This window comes from Leuciscus leuciscus (assembly GCF_965113295.1).
Source record: "Leuciscus leuciscus genome assembly, contig: SUPER_11_unloc_3, whole genome shotgun sequence".
In the NCBI taxonomy this organism is placed as follows: Eukaryota; Metazoa; Chordata; class Actinopteri; order Cypriniformes; family Leuciscidae; genus Leuciscus; species Leuciscus leuciscus.
Window position 1 is genome coordinate 444,584 of NW_028118544.1, and position 17,917 is coordinate 462,500.

Here is a 17,917-nt window from a genome sequence, read left to right on the forward strand (position 1 = left end):
TTGGTAATTTACTAGCTTTCAAAATTCGTACTCCTATACTCAAGCGTACGAGTGCGGAAGCGAATGGGCAAGCATTGCTCGATCGACCGTGGCCAGGGGTCGATGGATCAATGCCCCTAAAACGTTGGGCGCCATGTTTTACGGTGTGTACTTTACTCTTAACACCTTTTACCTATTTATTTATTATTCTCAGGTAAGGTAAAGAAAGTCAAATCTGACCTAAACCGTAAGCGTTCAAAAGGTACTTACAATTTGGTCAGAAGACTCCTCTGTGGTATGTTCTCATTAAAAGTCTTCCAGCATCATAAATCTAAGTCTCAGTAGGCAGATTTTGTAATCAATTAAATTTCTTTTAATTGGTTACTTTTCTTTTTATAATAAACAAAAATATAAAAGGCGAATACAACTTAATCGTTTAAGTATAAAATACAATAGTCATGTTTTGAAACAAAGGTGTAGTAAGCTCTGGGCTTCTTCTCTTCTGCTTGGGGTTTCTTGTCCTTAGCTCTGGGCTTCTAGGCGTCGGGGGCACTGGCGTATCAGTATCCCAAGAGGCAGTCAGTTCATCAGTCTTTTATACTCCTTGTTTACAACTGGCATTTGGTTGACACTCCTCCAAAGTTTCCCAGATCCTTCTCCAGTCAGGTGCAAGCGGTCCACCTCTTCATGTCCTTGAACTACAGTAAACTCAGCTAAGATGGCTGAGTTAATTTAAAGTTCTAGGAGTCTAGCGCACACACATAATCGCAATTTTCTGCTCCTCTTAACATGGGTTGGCACAGTCACATATACATACATAACCAATTACTGTACATCTATGCCAAAACAATATAAGCCATATTTTACAAACAAAATAAATAACAACATTGAATGCAATGCATTACACTGGCTAAATATGTGTAACAAAAAGGCATCTATAATAAATAAGGAGGCAGGTAATTGCATTTTCTTGATATTATACAACAATACACAAACAGGGAACAAGGCACAGGAGACATAATGACAGAGACTGAAAACCAACAAGAGACACAATGAACATATATAATCTATGTGGCCAAACATAAGTCTAAAACCTTGACACCGGTGTTGTGCCTGAACGCGTTCATTGAACGATAGATAGTTCATGAACTCGTTCATATTTTGGGGGAACGTGAACTGAACGTACTCTGTTACTGCCTGATGAACGTTACTGTGAACTCGTTCATTCTGGTGTCTGTGAACGGCACGCTCTCTCAGTTTAACTTCGTTCAAAAGGGTGCAAGATTTCTATAGAAATGTATTTGTCCCGTTCGGAACCTCCGTTGTCCCGTTTATTGACGCTGATCTAACCACTGATGTATGACTGAATCTGATACAACAGCAACACTTGATCACGACACCGGTCATCATCCAATCACAGTCCACACTCACGCGCATCAGACCCAGAGATCAGACCATACGAATAACAAACTCTAAATTGAGAATTAATTATTATTTTGGGACAAATCATTGTTTGATTTGCGCACAGAATCCTCCGCTGTCTGGTCGCTTCGATCCGGACTCGCGCTAACGGCAAATCCCTTTCACTGTCCGACTGGGTTTTGATTTCGGCAAATCAGTTTTAACGAATTCAAACAACGTGATTATTGTGAGTCCAACATACATCCAGCCACGCAAGAAAGCATCAAATCATCCTGAGGGAATAATATACTGATGTGATTTGCTGACCAAGAAACATTTATACATTAATTATTATTAATGTAAAAAAAAAGAAAGAAAAAAAAATCAGGATTCTTTGATAAATAAAAGGTTCAAAGTAAATTTATCCGAAATAAAAAAACGTAGCATTATAAATGTACTTGCTGAATAAAAGTAGGCTATTAATTTCTTTAAAAGTAGTGTATAATTACAAAAGCTTTCTATTTCAGATAAATGCTATTATTTTGAACTAGGGTTTGTGTGTAATATGACTTTAATCAAAACAAATGTGTTGTCTGAAAACCTTTTAAACGCATACGAACCTGAAATGACATATAGGCCTACTGTGTTATGTTGGCCTAGCCTATAGCCTACAAATATTTTGAGTGTCCCTCATTTTCCTGTAAAGAACCATGCACGATTGTCCCGCATTTGTTTAGTTGGCAACCCTACCCTCAATGCTATGTAAACCCTGGTTGGATAAGGATTTTAAAATTGGATATGAAGATGAAATCTGACGCATAGTTTCAGTGTTAAAACTGATAACATAATTGCTGTCTGTGGTTTTATATGGGCTGTGGCAATAATTTTGAAAAATAATAGTTTGCAGCAACATATGGAAAAAAAGAACTGAACTAGTTCATTTTTTGGAACTGTGAACTTTAGTTCAAAATTTGAAGTTTGAACTATGAACTGAACTAGTTCATTTAAAAAATTGTTAACTGAACTTTGAACTAGTTCATGTAGAAAGTGAACTTTCCCAACACTGCCTGACACATATATGCAATTCAATGCAAATCAATAATAATTAAGAGATGGAAAATGTTCCCTAAAAGCCTGTTGTGTCATATTTGACATTTATATTAACATGAAAAATTGTCAAAAGAATAAAAAATGTAACATTAACAAATGGTGAATAATCAATAAACCCAGTTGCTTCAGTCCAGTAAATGTTTCTTACATTAATTTATAAAAATCATGAATCATTAATAAATCATTTCTCAGCAAAAAATACTTTATTTGATAAAAAAAAAGTATAAACTATCAATCAGAGGACAGAAGGCATGAAGTAGATTGTGTGCAAGAGCAAAACAGAGAGGCAGAAGGTAGCATTAGGAAGACAGAAACAATCACTGCATATCCAGTAAAACCTCATGGTATGTTCACTGTCAGCAACAGTGTTGTCATAATTATCAATTTAGGTTTGACCATATTGATTTCACTTTATTTTAATGGTCCCTTGAACACATTCTGTTGACTATCAGTACAGTTGCACATGTCTACTAACTCCCATTGGAGTGTTAATAGATTTATTAGTAGACTGGTAGGGTTAGGGTTAGAATAAGTTGGCATGTAGTTGCAAAGTTACTTATAGTCAGTAGTTAACCTACCATACTCTTGTGTGCTTTCATCTTCACGATGAGTCTGTCACAGAGAAGAGGTGTAGTTGTGTTTGAGCTCATTTAGAACGGTTGGATTTATGAAGAACATGTGTTGAAAGCTTTTTGAATTTCTTTATTCTTTTTTTTATGACTGATAAATCTCCAATTGAAATTTAGACATATTTAATAGTCTTTGTAGAATTGTGGCTTGTACGTGTTGATCTGAACTGAGAGAGTGAAGAGTGTGTCATTGTTCTCTACAGGTTGAGGGATTGTGGAGTCACAGATGAAGGTTGTTCTGCTCTGGCTTCAGCTCTGAGATCAAACCCCTCACACCTGAGAGATCTGGATCTGTGGGGGAATAAACTAGGAGATTCAGTTCATCTGCTCTCTGCTGTACTGGAGGATCCTCACTGTAAACTGGACACACTGAGGTAAGATTGTCTCTCTGATTGTCACACATGTCTTTGTCCTCAGTAAGAATTTTAGGACTAAAATTAGCTTGTAAAATGTTCTGTAAACACTAAATCTCAGCACAGAAATCACAGGTGTACACAAATGTCTAATCTCATGATCTGGTATTAGTGTTCATTTTTACATTCTTTTTAAAATATATCCTTTCAATTTAGTGAGTATTTCATTATATTCATTATGTTCAATAATTTTAATTAATTTATTTAATAATTTAATAACAATAATCTGATCCTATAGTTCCCCCGGCACTGCACAGTCCTTACTCGTTGAAGTTTCTGCTTTGAACGGCTCTTTCCGTGGCTACAAAAATAAATAAATTCAAAGTAGCTTTTCAAACACTACTAATGTACTAATATGAAAGATAATAAGCAGAAGAAATGTAATAACTTCATGCTGATCTTCATTATCTTATATGCAGGGAAAACACCTGAACTTCTGCGGAGCAGTAATGAATAAAGTAACATGGTCAGCGTCGCGCTGGTGAGATTAGTTTGCTCTGTCCATTCGGTTTCGCTAGCAAACACGTCCTCCCTGCGATGTCGAGTCGGTCACACAGTTCGGTCCATTGAGCCGCACCGATGATGTCAGCACGGCACGAGCTCTGTAACACCGCTCCGTTTCGTCCCACTGTTGGTGTGTTTGGCTTCCCATACAACTCGTTACAACTAACAGACATTGCTTAAAAGAGTTTGTGAGACGCGCCAAATTAAACAGAAGTGCGGACACACAACTTCCTTTTCAAGGGAAATTAGCCATCATCAACTACCGAAATCTCTTCTTATTTCAGTAATGCGTATGAATGAATTTCACCAAGGTTGATCAATGTTTTTTGTTTCACTAGTGTTGAGGCTTTTCAATAATTGTTTCCTATACGGCCCTTCATACTGGTGGTTTCATATTTGTCTCCTCCAAAGTTTCAGACAAGAATGAACATTGATCTAGTTCATTTGTACAGTATGGTGCACTGGCAGAATAGTTTTGTATAATTAGTGTAGAAATATGTGAAATGCTTATAAATCATTAAATGTTTAAGTTTTATAGGCCCCATTATTACACATTTTTCAAGTGTCCAGACATATATTGTTATCCATTTAATATGAAGAGACAATTTTATTAGTCTTTTTCATTATAATATATATTATAACATTTCTAAAGACACTTATTTACTGTTGTGGTAATAAACACATATGTGTTAAACTGCAAGCATGAAGTTATAAGGCAACGCAAATAATAGAAATAAATGATAAACATGAAAATGGTCTTGATATAAAAGCTTCAGGTCAGGGGCATTCAGTCCGTATACTGTACGCTGTGAATGCTCTGCAGACCCAAGCCATTTAAGAGAATGAGTTTGTGGACTCGCAAATTAATATTAACACTATAAATATGACTAAATTCCCTTGTCGGTTGAGGTGTAAAATAAAGCTTACATAATAAAAGTCCGTCATTTATTTATTTGCCATTCAACAATTTTTTTCCAAATAAGTGCCAGTTATAAAGTAAATAAAATTAATACATTATTAGTTAACTGTGTGATTTGTATATGTAAATTTCTGAAATACATAACTTGGACACAGTCACCTCTGATAACAGATCACTCTAAATTGTAATGTAGATGTGCATTTTCTGTAAAACTGCTTTGAAACAATATGTATTGTGAAAAGCGCTATACAAATAAAATGTGAAATTAATGGAAAAGTTATGGAGGGTTTTGGGTAAGTGTATCCACAACGCTGGCGTTATTATGCATCATCATCATTGTTTTGCGTTCTATGGAAGCATATGGGTAGCAATATTCAATTTGAAATGTAATATGTAAAATGGCAATGCATTTCTGTATTTAAATTTACGTTTTCCATTACATTTGTGCAACGTTTGGTGCAAAATTAAAATTATATTATATTATTTACATTTGCCATTTCATACACTAGTTTTAATATGTAAATTGAATACATATTTTAACATATTTTAAGTTTGCAGTGGCTTCATAAATTTATGAAAAATATAAAAAAACAAAGTACACCGGATGCACATTTCTTTGTTCTTCATTTTCTAGAACTAGTTTAAGAATCTTGCTGTATTTATATGTAATTAATTAAGAGAAAGTACACCGCCATCTTATTCTGACGAAAGTGACTTGAACGCACTGCCGTCGTAAACACGACTTCCCAGGAGGACTTATAGATGATGACATCACCGGGGGGGCCAACTTCACACAGTGATTGACAGGGTGGGAGGGGGCGGGGCCAACTTCACGCAGTGATTGACAGGGGGGGAGGGGACGGGGCCAACTTCACACGAGGCTTGTTCGACTTCATGCAGGTCTGCGCAGACCGATCGGCGGCTGACTTGAAGCAGTGCATGCCGGTTAGAAATTTTGTCCGACTTGATAAAGTGCCGACGCCATGTGACTGTGACATATGCCATCAAAGTACCGCGAGAGCGATTCGAGAGTAGCCGGAGAACTCAGCCAGCGCAGCTTCTCAAGAGCGGCTGCACGAGCTCTGATAACGACACAGCTGTTCCACGATTGGCCGGATTCACCGCATGACAACGATCACGTGTGTTTCGTGTTTATTCGAACACCTTTAGTTCCTCTAAAGCTCACAAATCAGGTTTTTTTATAACAGTAAACACTCTTTTCATGTAGTTGCGATGTTATATTGTGTCATATTTATCAAATTAAAACTGATTAAAAAACGTAGACTCCACTTCATTGATAGAAGTTTATGTTGAACTTTATTCTTGTTCAAACAGACGCTGTATGAAGCAGTACATAAAGTATTGAATGAAAATGTCTCTGAAACATCTGTGTATTATTTGGCAAATATTGAATTTATTTCACTTCAGCTGTGGTAAAGTATGCAAACACCACGTGAGCGGTCACTACGGGAACCAGAAAGTTACTTATTATTATTTACTTATTACTTATTATTTTTGCATTTTCCCTTGAATGTGTACTGGTATGTTAAGTTGTTTACAGACCATATTTTATTGTAGCTTTAGGATTAACATTACAGAGACAATTACTTGACTAATTTTTGCTTCCACTCAACAGCAAATATGACCTGAATAAAATAAAATGGCTTAATTTTAAAATGTTCTGTATACACGTATAAAAAATAAAAAAAAAACTTGCGGTGACCACATGCTATTAATCCATCAAATTTAGGTTTAAAATCATGTGATTTAAAATGTTGTAAAATGAACTATTTTGTAGAGAGAAACTAGGATAACTTAAGCATCACATTTATGTAAATAATTATTCATCAATAATTACTTATTACTATTTATCAGTACTACTACTACACAGGTTAGAACGCTTAGATGGGGCGGGGCCAACTTCACTTCCGGCGCTGCACTGTGGCGACGAGTGCCTACAGCACGTCTGAAATGTTTGTTTGTTTTATGGGTTATATCAGAGCCCGTCTACGGAGAGCCTTGGCACTCCCCATTTAGCCCCATTGTATTGATTTTGGTTGCAGTACCATTAGAATTCCACTGGGGGTGATCGTGGGCGAGTGCAGATTGAATGGGAGTCAATGGGGCTAGATGGCTAAATGTGTCTCTTTCACCCGATTGCCGTTGAGAAATCTCAGATTTTATTGTAGGTTTTGCAAGTTCAACATAGGTTATAGGTCGAAAGTTGAATGAACCAGTACTTATGTCCTTTCGATTTCTTACAGGTTGGGCCGTTGTTGGCCGGAACAAGCTAGCATTCTGCTAATGAATGACGTCATCACATTTTTGAACGCTTTTTTAGAGCAGATAAGTGAACTTAAAAATGCAATTTTCAGCTGAGTGTATTATCTTAGCCCCCCCTTTCGAATACAACATTTAAATTACTAGAAAAAAAATTATATCCTGAGAAAAGTGGGTTTTGAGGGGGTATTTCGCCATAGACCTCCATTCATTCTGCACTCGCCCGCGAGCGCCCTCGCATGGATAGAGACGTGTTACTGCAACCAGTCCAGAACCCGGAAGTAAGCAGATAGTGCCAATTCTCTTTATATTAGACATTCTCTGGTTATATGTAAGCGTTTTTCATCACATAAACCTCGAACTACACGCTTTGAAAGTTTGGTTGTTAAGTCAGAAGCGAGCCAACAAAGTCAAGATGCGTTTTGTTAAGCAGTTTTTGTCTATCGTCCTGGCGATTCACCTGTTGCTGTTAACAGTCCTTTCACTGAGTCGGGGAAGCTATGCATCGGCCGCCGCCACAACATATGGGATTTTACATTATACCCGGGATCAACTCTGGCAACTAAGGGATCTGCATAGCGGAAACTTTCCAGTCGATCTGCCAGATGAGTGTACACGGACATCCACATCACCGAGGAAAAGAGGCCGGCGAGGAGGCGTACGGCGTAGAGTTCGCGCACGGGGGAGCAAGCCACCTCTACCTACGGTCATCCTGGCTAACAACCGCTCCTTGGTGAAGCAACTTACGGAGCTACGGAACGCTGTGAGGTACCTCTCAGAGTATCGGGAAAGTTGTCTGTTGTGCTTCACGGAAACATGGCTTAAAGACACGACTGATAACTCAACACTCAGGATCACAGGGTTTAGCGACCCGATTAGACTGGACCGTGATGCACAGGTAACCGGCAAAAGAATGGGAGGGGGGGTGTGTGTTTATATAAATGAGCGATGGTGTAAAAACCACACAGTAAGAGACTCCCATTGCTCGGAGGATATTGAGCTATTGTCGCTGTCGGTAAGACCTTACTATCTACCTAGGGAATTTGGTCAGGTGTTTGTCACTGTGGTATATATTCATCCCCGCGCTAATACTAAGGTCGCGGCAAATAGGATATACGACACAATGGCTAAACTAGAAAACATGGCACCTGATGCACCGAAGTTTGTGCTCGGAGACTTTAAAGGGTTAGTTCACCCAAAAATGAAAATTCTGTTAGTAATTACTCACCCTCATGTTGTTCCAACCGTGTAAGACCTTCGTTCATCTTCGGAACACAAATTAAGATATTTTTGATGAAATCTGAGAGCTGATAACTTCTCCGTAGGCTGCTAGGTGGCCCAAACTTGCTGGCCCAGAAAAGTTATTAAAGAGATCGTTAATATAGTCCACGTGACTACAGTGGCTCAATATATCAAGCGACGAGAATACTTTTTGTGCGCAAAAACAAACAAAAATAACGACTTTATTCCACTATTCATTTCCTTTTCTCTGGGCCTCATAAGTGTTTTTGCGCAGCGCGTCTGTGTTACACGTCACCACGTAGGCTCACTATTGGACTAGTTGGTTCGCGTAGTGTTTTTGCGCTGCGCGTCACACACATGACCAGCGTCGGCCAATAGTTGAGCCTACGTGGTGACGTGTAACACAGACGTGCAGCGCAAAAACACTACGCGAACCAACTAGTGGCCCAGAGAGAAGGAAATGAATAGTGGAATAAAGTCGTTATTTTTGTTTGTTTTTGCACACAAAAAGTATTCTCGTCGCTTGATATATTGAGCCACTGTAGTTAGGGATGGCCCGATACCATTTTTTTCCAAACCGATACGAGTACGAGTATTTGAATTTGTGTACTTGCCGATACCGAGTACCGATACCGATATTTCTACCGCAAAAGTAACTACAGGCTCCCAGAAAAGAAGACAGAAGATTATTTTAGAACACAGGTAAGAAGACTGTTTTTATTTTCTCTGCTTGTTTTAACAAGTCTAAAATAAATAATGATTAAAATAATAAATGTAGGCAATTTCAAATCAAAAATAAATTATATATATTTCTGTGTAAACAAAAAGCCTCAATGCTGGCACTGTCTTCACAACTGACAAAATATAAATAAAACATATTGTACAGTCAAAACTGTCAACTCTAATATTTGACAGCGTCTCCAGCTTTCAATTTAACTAAATTTCAATGTAACTGTTGTGTAGTCTCAATTAAACATTTACATATTTCAATTAAACAAAACATCAATGTAACAATTGCAAGTCTCAATTAAACTACTGCATATTTAAATGAAACAACAATTAAACTATGTGGCACAGTGACAGTACCCTTGTTTCAATTAAACAAACATTTCAGTAAGCAATGTGATCTGAACTAGCTTAGGTACTTTTTGGGAGAATGAGAGGCAGGTTCTTTTTGATGAACAAAATCATCTCTGCATGATCAGCTGTGATTCTGTTTCTGTCTTCATTCACAATATGTGACACTGAGCTGAACAGCCTTTCACTGTCAACACTACTGCATGGTGCTGAGAGGTATCTGGATGCCATTTTGGCCAGAGTAGGGAACCGCACTTTGTTAACTGCCCAGTATTGTAGTGGTTTGTCTTCTCGAGAAATTGTGGTCTCCCCTAGGTATGTCTCTAATTGTGCAGTAGAACCTACTTGAGCTCTGTTTAGAGAGACTGGTGCTTGCTCATCTGCTATTTCATCAAATATACTGTCCAGGCTGCTGCTTGCCTGGTCCCTGCGTGGTTTTCTGGCAGGAGGTTCGTGCAGGTCATGATTCTCCTCTTCTCCAGACGACCTCAACAGCTCACGCATCAGCATCTCCTTGGCATTTGCAGCAGTGTTGGTGTTAGAGAAAAAAAGATTTTTATACCTATAACAGAGGGAGAAAATTAGGCATCTGACAATACATATTTATTAAAATAACATAGCCTAATCAAATAATTTATTAAATGAAAATTAAATACTAAAATGTACTTTTCAGCAATACATAGGCAACTTTGAACTCACTATCTAGCACACACACGCACATAAACACACACACGCACACAGACACAGATACACACACACACACACACACACACACACACACACACACACACACACACACACACACACACACACAGACAGACAGACAGACAGACAGACAGAGACACACACAGACAGACACAGACGCACACAGACAGACACGCACACAGATACAAACACACACACGCACGCAGACAGACAGACAGACACACACAGACACGCACACACACCTACCTGGGGTCGAGTAGAGTAGCGATGCTGTAGAGGGGTTGTTCTTCCACATCAGAAAATCGCCTCCTGACAGCTGCAGCTAAAGTCCCTTTCATAGTTTTGATGCCATGGTCATCGTCGGTCTCTCTAGACAGAAACCGCTGCAGTACAGTGACAGCAGGAATCACATCTGCTGCCATAGCTTCAGAAGAGCTAACTTTTCGTGTTAACTCCTCAAACGGACCCAGAACAGTTACAACCTTCTCCAGCAGTGCCCACTGGTGAGCCGTAAGATTATCAGGAAGTTCATGTTCGGACACAAAAACTCCTAGAGCCCGTTTCTGCTCAATCAGAGACTGGATCATGTAAAATGTACTGTTCCAGCGGGTCTGTACGTCCTGCTGTAGACGTTTTGCAGGCTGACCGATCTCTAACTGAATGTCTTCGAGGCAGGAGTAGGCTAGAGGAGAATGTTTGAAATGGCCAACGATTTTGCGTCCAATAGCCAATGCATCAGCAACACTTCTCTGAGACAAAAGTCCTTCGTGGACCACCAGCTGGAGAGTGTGAGCGGCACAAGGTAAGCTGGGGAGTCCAGCATCATTCATGCCCTTAATCATATTTCTAGCGTTGTCTCGTAGCACGACGTGGACAGAGGTTTTCGGAATGCACCAGGTCTGAAGCATCCCATCAAACGCGTCTGCTATGGCTTTGCTGGTGTGCGAACCCCGAAACGGCTTTGCTTGCAAGGTGGCATGGCGAAGAGAAAAGTTGTCATCAATCCACTGTACAGTTAAACTGAGCAGAGACATTGGGCAGACACTGCTTGACCAAATATCTGTTGTAAAACTGACGGCCGAAACGTCACGCAACAGTCCACTGACGTGCTTTTTCACGTCATGAAACACTTTCGGTAGCATAGCGGTTGTAATGTGATGGCGACTCGGAATTTCGTATCGCGGCTCCAGTATGCCAAGATGATGTCGAAATCCTATATTTTCTACAGCCGACAATGGCTGGTCATCAAGTGCAATAAAGTATGCAATTCCCTCTGTTATTTTTAGTGCCCGTGGATTATCTCCTGACATCTTCTCGCGCTTCTGTAAAACCTGTGTCAATGTTGGCTGCTGATTTGCTTGTTTAGCTTGACTAAACTGTGTGTATTCAGCGCTATGATGCGTCTTCAGATGTTTAATGAGATTGCTGGTGTTAAACGATGTACTTTCTTTTCCTCCTCTCGACACTTTAGCTGAACATAACTTACAGTCTGCCTTGCTGCTGTCATCCTCCCTTATCTTGAAATGAGCCCAAACCGCCGACATTTTACGTTCCTCAGTTTACCTAGACAAAGCGGCGGCTCGCGGCGGCCAGTTTCGTTTAAAAAAAAAATGTACGTGGTATCGGTGCGTGGTATCGGCTCATTTTTATGAGTACGAGTATATGAGGACGGTATCGACCCGATACCCGATACCAGTATCGGTATCGGGCCATCCCTAACTGTAGTCACTTGGACTATATTAACGATCTCTTTAATAACTTTTCTGGGCCAGCAAGTTTGGGCCACCTAGCAGCCTACCGAGAAGTGATCAGCTCTCAGATTTCATCAAAAATATCTTAATTTGTGTTCCGAAGATGAACGAAGGTCTTACGCGGTTGGAACAACATGAGGGTGAGTAATTACTGACAGAATTTTCATTTTTGGGTGAACTAACCCTTTAATGGATGCTCAATCAAAAGCGTATTGCCCAATTACTATCAATACGTCGAATGCCCGACAAGGAGGGATAAAACACTCGATCTATGCTTTGGGAATATTAAAGACGCTTATAAGGGCTATGCAAAACCACCCCTCGGAGACTCGGATCACAATGCAATCCAGCTTGTCCCTCAGTATAAACAAAAGCTCAAGACCAGCAAACCGGAGATAAAGACAGTTAAACAGTGGACTAATGAGTCTGTTGAACGCCTTCGAGGCTGTTTTGATTGTACTGTGTGGGACATTTTCGTGCACACTAGTAAGAATTTGGAAGAGTTGACTTTAGTGGTGACTGACTATATTCGGTTCTGTGTGGACTGTATAATCCCAGAAAAAACTTTTAGGGTATTTCCAAATGACAAACCCTGGGTAAATAAAGAATTAAAAGTTGCACTGCACAGGAAAAGGAGAGCTTTTGAGCAGGGAGACAGGCTTAAAATGAAAGCAATTCAGAAGGAGATTAGACAGATAACAAATGACTGTAAACAGAAATATAAACGGCAGATTGAGGTGAAAATGAGGGGGAATAACCTGAAACATGCATGGCAAGGGATGTATACAATGATAGGGAAGGAAGAGAAGAAAAGGCACATAGATGCAAATGGAGATGATCAAGCATTTGCAAATGAACTGAATGGTTTTTATGCACGGTTCGAAACATCAGACTTTCTCCTGGAGCGTGATGCCATTAGACAGCAGTTACAGTATGGTACTCCTCCAACTATTACAGCGGATGAGGTGCGTAGAGTTTTTGATAAAATTGATTCTAAAAAAGCACCAGGCCCAGATCAAATAAGTGGTAGGGTTTTGCAAATGTGTAGTGAACAACTTAGCCTCATTTTCTGCCAGCTTTTTCAAAAGTCATTAGATACACATTACATTCCTAAAGCCTGGAGGTCCTCGCTCATAGTACCAGTACCTAAGGTAGCAAGACCAGCTGATTTAAATGATTATCGTCCAGTTGCCCTAACATCAATCGTGGTGAAGAGCCTAGAGAGAATTGTTCTGAGACATATTCTAAATGATGTGCAATGTAATATCGACCCTTTACAGTTTGCCTATAGAAACAAGCGGAGCACAGATGATGCCCTTCTGTATATGCTCCATAATATCTATTGCCATCTGGATAAGCCCAAACGATATGTCCGGGTTCTTTTTATAGATTTTTCCTCCGCCTTCAACACCATCAGGCCCCACATTATGATGGAGAGGCTGGGGCAGTTAGGGGTAAATCCTAACATTATAAGGTGGGTTGAGTCCTTTCTGACGGAGAGAACACAGTGTGTTAGGGTAAATGAGGCTGTGTCCTCCCCGATTATGACCAATACAGGATCCCCACAGGGCAGTGTCATCTCACCAGTATTGTTCACTCTTTACACTAATGAGTGTAGAAGTAATACACCTGAGCATCTTACAATAAAATTTGCAGATGATACAGCAATAGTGGGGTTAATACAGAATAGTGATGAGACCAACTACAGGGCCTGGGTGGATCAATTTGCAGATTGGTGTAGGTCCAGCTATCTTCATCTAAATATAAAGAAAACAAAGGAAATAATAATAGATTACAGAATTGGGAGCCAGCCCCATCAGTGTTTGGTTATAAATGAAGAGGATGTTGCGATTGTAGCCGAGTACAAGTACTTAGGGACAATAATAGATAATAAGTTGCAATGGAACAGTTATACTATAAAAAGGGGCTGCAGAGGCTGCATTTTATGCGGAGACTAAGACAATTTAGAGTGGATAGTGATATGATGTTACTTTTTTATCACTCATTTGTGGAGAGCATTCTACTTTTTTGTTGTGTTGCCTGGTATTTCTCTTTGTCAGTGACCAATAAAAACAGACTGAGCAAGATAGTTAACTTGGCTAGCAAGGTTGCAGGGAAAAAACTAGACAGTATGGCTATTACCTGTGAAAGAAGGGTGTTGAAGAAAGGTCAAGCAATTAATAGAGATATGTCACACCCCCTACACCAGGCATATGAGGTGTTGCCATCAGGGAGGAGGATTAGGTTACCCTCTTTCAAAACTAATCGAGCCAGTAAGTCATTCATTCCAACTACATTACACTTATGAATAAGAACTTACCTGCAGGACAGCACTTTAAATAGCATCATGCACTTTCTTTCCAGCTTGACTGTTACAGTATGCACAACTGCACTTTATTATCCTAGTTATGTGTAGTGGGGTTTGAGTCTTCTGTCCTGATGTTGTGTATGGGTGTGGGTGTGGTAGGGTGGGGGTGTTTGGGGAGAGGGAAATGTTGTTGTATATTTTGTTTGGAATTCTGTCTTGTCAACTGTCTTGTTGTCTTATGTATAAATGTATCAGACGTACTGTATGGCAGGGGTTGCCAACCTTTTTTTGTCTGAGACCCCCTTTTACCCAAGAAAATATTTTAGGGCCCCCCTTCACATTTAATGATATTATCGCTCTTGTAAGCTTGCAGCAAGGATGACAAAATATGTTGTTTTCAAACAAACGGTATGTTTACTATAAACAGATATGTTTATGCACAAATAATAGCCTATAATATTGAAAATACAATAACAAAAACATTAGTAGGCCCTTTGTAATTTAAAAATGTAAGCCTAGGAGTAGCCTATAAATTTGCCCTATTTTAAATGCAATAAAAATATCAGTTTTCACACCTGTGTGTAGGTAAAAAAAGAATGAATATAGGCTATTACTAAATGACTTCTGTCTGGGGCCTCAATACTTGCATGTTATTTGTGAGGCTTTATCAATGTGAGGCTTTATTTTTGAGGCTTTTGGCGCTATAGCGAGTGATAATAAACTTGTGTTTATTAACAGAATAATGCGTCTTTCGGAAGAACATTGTAGCCGGAACTACTTCTCTCTCTGTGTGCGTCTATGACGAGTCACGCAGGTACTGGGCTACTCCGCAGCGGCAGCGATCCGAACCAGGGTAAAATAGTCCCTATGTAATCACTTATTATAGGTGTACCATAGTGATTCAGGATAAGACAAAAACACTGCAAAATGGATTCATGATGAACTCGCTCATTATATAAATTTTGAACAGAAAAAAAATTAAGGACTTTTATTTAATGCAAATTGCTCAAAACTTTTCAAAATATGACGCGACCCCCCACAGAGCTCGGTGAGGCCCCCTTGTGGGCCGCGACCCCCCTGTTGGAAACCGATGCTGTATGGTGTAGAACAAATTTCCGAAAGGATAAATAAATCTCTCTCTCTTCACACAGTGATTGACAGGGAGGGAGGGGGCGGGGCCAACTTCACACAGTGATTGACAGGGAGGGGGCGGGGCCAACTTCACACAGTGATTGACAGGGAGGGAGGGGGCGGGGCGGGGCCAACTTCACACAGTCATTGACAGGGAGGGAGGGGGCGGGGCCAACTTCACGCAGTGATTGACGGCGGAATGCATTTTCAATTTGCACATTGAATTTTGCTTCATTCATTGCGGGACATTTAATGAAAATGCAATCGCAAGTGTCTTAACTGTGGGTGTAAATGCAATTAAGAAAAATAACATTTGAATGATCATTTTGCTACATTATTTGTTTGAACATGTTAAACAGTGACTTTTTATCTCACAATTCTGACTGTTTTTCCCCTCAGAATTGCAAGGTATAAACTCGCAATTCGGACTTTTTCTTGCAATTGCTATTTATGTCACGCAATTGTGAGTTTGGCCCTGTCACAAACGGCACCCTAAACACTCGCGGTCTTCCTCTGAGTCCGCACTTTCCTGACGTAACGCCGCTTTGACTGTCGTGAACAAGTCTGCTGTGGAGCTCGCTTCAGTGCGCATTTAGAGCACATATCGACCGCAGAGGGGCGCTCGTGAGTACCCTTCTGAAACCTAAAACTACTAAATGGGACACCCTATGGACTTAATGGGCACGCAGAAGCCATTGTAAGTCTACAAGACTGAAAGTGAGGTGTGCCATTTAGGACAGGGCCTTTATATCTCGGTGAGTGGATTCTGACAAAATGAAACACCTCTGATTGGCTGCGTTCAATAGACCAACAAACATGACTGTGATTGGCTACGTTTCTCACCGCTGTAAAAACATTTGACGTTCTCCAGAGCTCAAACACAAAAACACACTTGAGAGTTTGCCAGTATGATATTATTACAGAATCAACTGAGGATGATCTTGCATTCGCTTGAGAGTGCTTATATTTAAATTTGACTTTGTGATGTTTTTTACCATTTTTTTATTTAACAAACTATTTGTGATCAAGCATTAATTGACGGACCCCCTGCAGTACGGCTGCGGACCCTTGTGTTAAACTGATCTGATCTGAACTGAGAGAGTGAAGAGTGTGTCATTGTTCTCTACAGGTTGAGGAATTGTGGAGTCACAGATGAAGGTTGTTCTGCTCTGGCTTCAGCTCTGAGATCAAACCCCTCACACCTGAGATATCTGAATCTGTCTGGGAATAAACTAGGAGATTCAGTTCATCTGCTCTCTGCTGTACTGGAGGATCCTCACTGTAAACTGGAGACACTGTGGTAAGATGAACTCTCTGATAAACACATATTTTGTCCTTGGTAAATATATTCTTTATTAGTAATTTAATAGTTTTTAACTTTTTTACTCAGTGATCACCAACTTTGCTTGTTAAACTCTAGCTTGTTTTCGGGTCTGAAGAAGGAGTCCAACCAAACAATTACACATCCACACAACACAGATGAGAGACATTTGAATACATTTCATTGAGAGCTCATTTTCTGTACAATTATAGTTTGACCAGGAAAACCAAAACCAGTATTTTATGTGTGATTCATAGACACTCAGTTAAACAATAAATGACAAGTGATTCTTACTTCAGTCCAAATGCACTTTAAATAAATATTCAGTTAAATCAGTGAACATCACAGGTGAGCCAATGCTTGATTAAACATGCTAATCCTAAAACATAAATGTTCTCCCCAGTGTATACAGTACTGTGCAAAAGTCTTAGGCATGTTAATACCCCCCCCCCAAAAGATGGTTTTAAGTCAGTTATTTATATATTTTGCTGTAATGTGTCAGTAGGAAATATCAGTTTAGATTTCCAAACATTCTTTTTGCCATTAATTGTAATAATCCAGTGAGATTTGTGTATGCACAAGGAATCTGACAACAGCCGGTATGATCTGATCTCACCATCATCGAGTCCGTCTGTGATTACATGAAGAAACAGAAAAATGATTAACATGCCTAAGACTTTTGCACAGTACTATATAGTATATATATATATATAATTACTCCACATCACAAACAAGACAAAACATTACACAAATACACAAAGTATAAATGTTATATTAAAACAACAGTGTTTTTGAACTGACAGAGTTACAACACCCACAGACTTCCATAGGAATCGAGGAATGCGGAAGTAAAGTTTTGTATTGCAGTAAATATCATTACAATAAGGCAAAACAAAACTATAATAAATGTCCTATAGAACAGAGCACAATATAAAAAAGGAAAAAGAAATAGAAAAAAATAATAATATCAGGGACAAAAAGGTTTCTAATAATTAAAATTTCTTTAATAAATTGATTAATCTTCCACTTTTCAATGTTGACATTCTCTGATCCTCTTCGGTTTAAAAATGACCGAACACGTTTTTAATTTAATTGTTTTGCTTCATCTGAATGGGATGACACTTGGTGACGTTTGTTGTATTAGCTT

The 17,917-nt window shown here is 39.4% G+C and overlaps 2 protein-coding genes across 2 annotated transcripts in view; one reads left to right on the forward strand and one right to left on the reverse strand.

Moving 5' to 3' along the window:
* The window catches only part of LOC309510152 (NACHT, LRR and PYD domains-containing protein 12-like), a gene marked incomplete at its 3' end in the record, with an annotated part of 757,492 nt that overhangs the window by 401,395 nt on the left and 338,180 nt on the right, over nucleotides 1-17,917 (forward strand). Inside the window, exon 11 of the mRNA XM_082191218.1 lies at nucleotides 16,579-16,749. Coding sequence (XP_082047344.1) covers nucleotides 16,579-16,749 — 171 coding nt within the window. The remainder of the gene's footprint in view (nucleotides 1-16,578; nucleotides 16,750-17,917) is intronic.
* LOC309510159 (zinc finger BED domain-containing protein 4-like) lies at nucleotides 9,030-11,436 on the reverse strand. Its single transcript, XM_082191228.1, has 2 exons — nucleotides 10,506-11,436; nucleotides 9,030-10,116 (listed from the first exon to the last, which is right to left on the reverse strand). Exons 1-2 carry the CDS (start codon nucleotides 11,399-11,401, stop codon nucleotides 9,615-9,617), a joined length of 1,398 nt encoding a protein of 465 aa, XP_082047354.1. The 5' UTR covers nucleotides 11,402-11,436; the 3' UTR covers nucleotides 9,030-9,614.

Bases quoted from the DNA above. Each gene is read 5' to 3' on its own strand.
- LOC309510159 (XM_082191228.1), bottom strand. From the start codon at position 11,401: ATGCTACCGAAAGTGTTTCATGACGTGAAAAAGCACGTCAGTGGACTG. The intron at 10,117-10,505 runs GTAGGTGTGTGT...CCTCTGTTATAG, and splicing joins GCTACTCTACTCGACCCCAG to GTATAAAAATCTTTTTTTCT.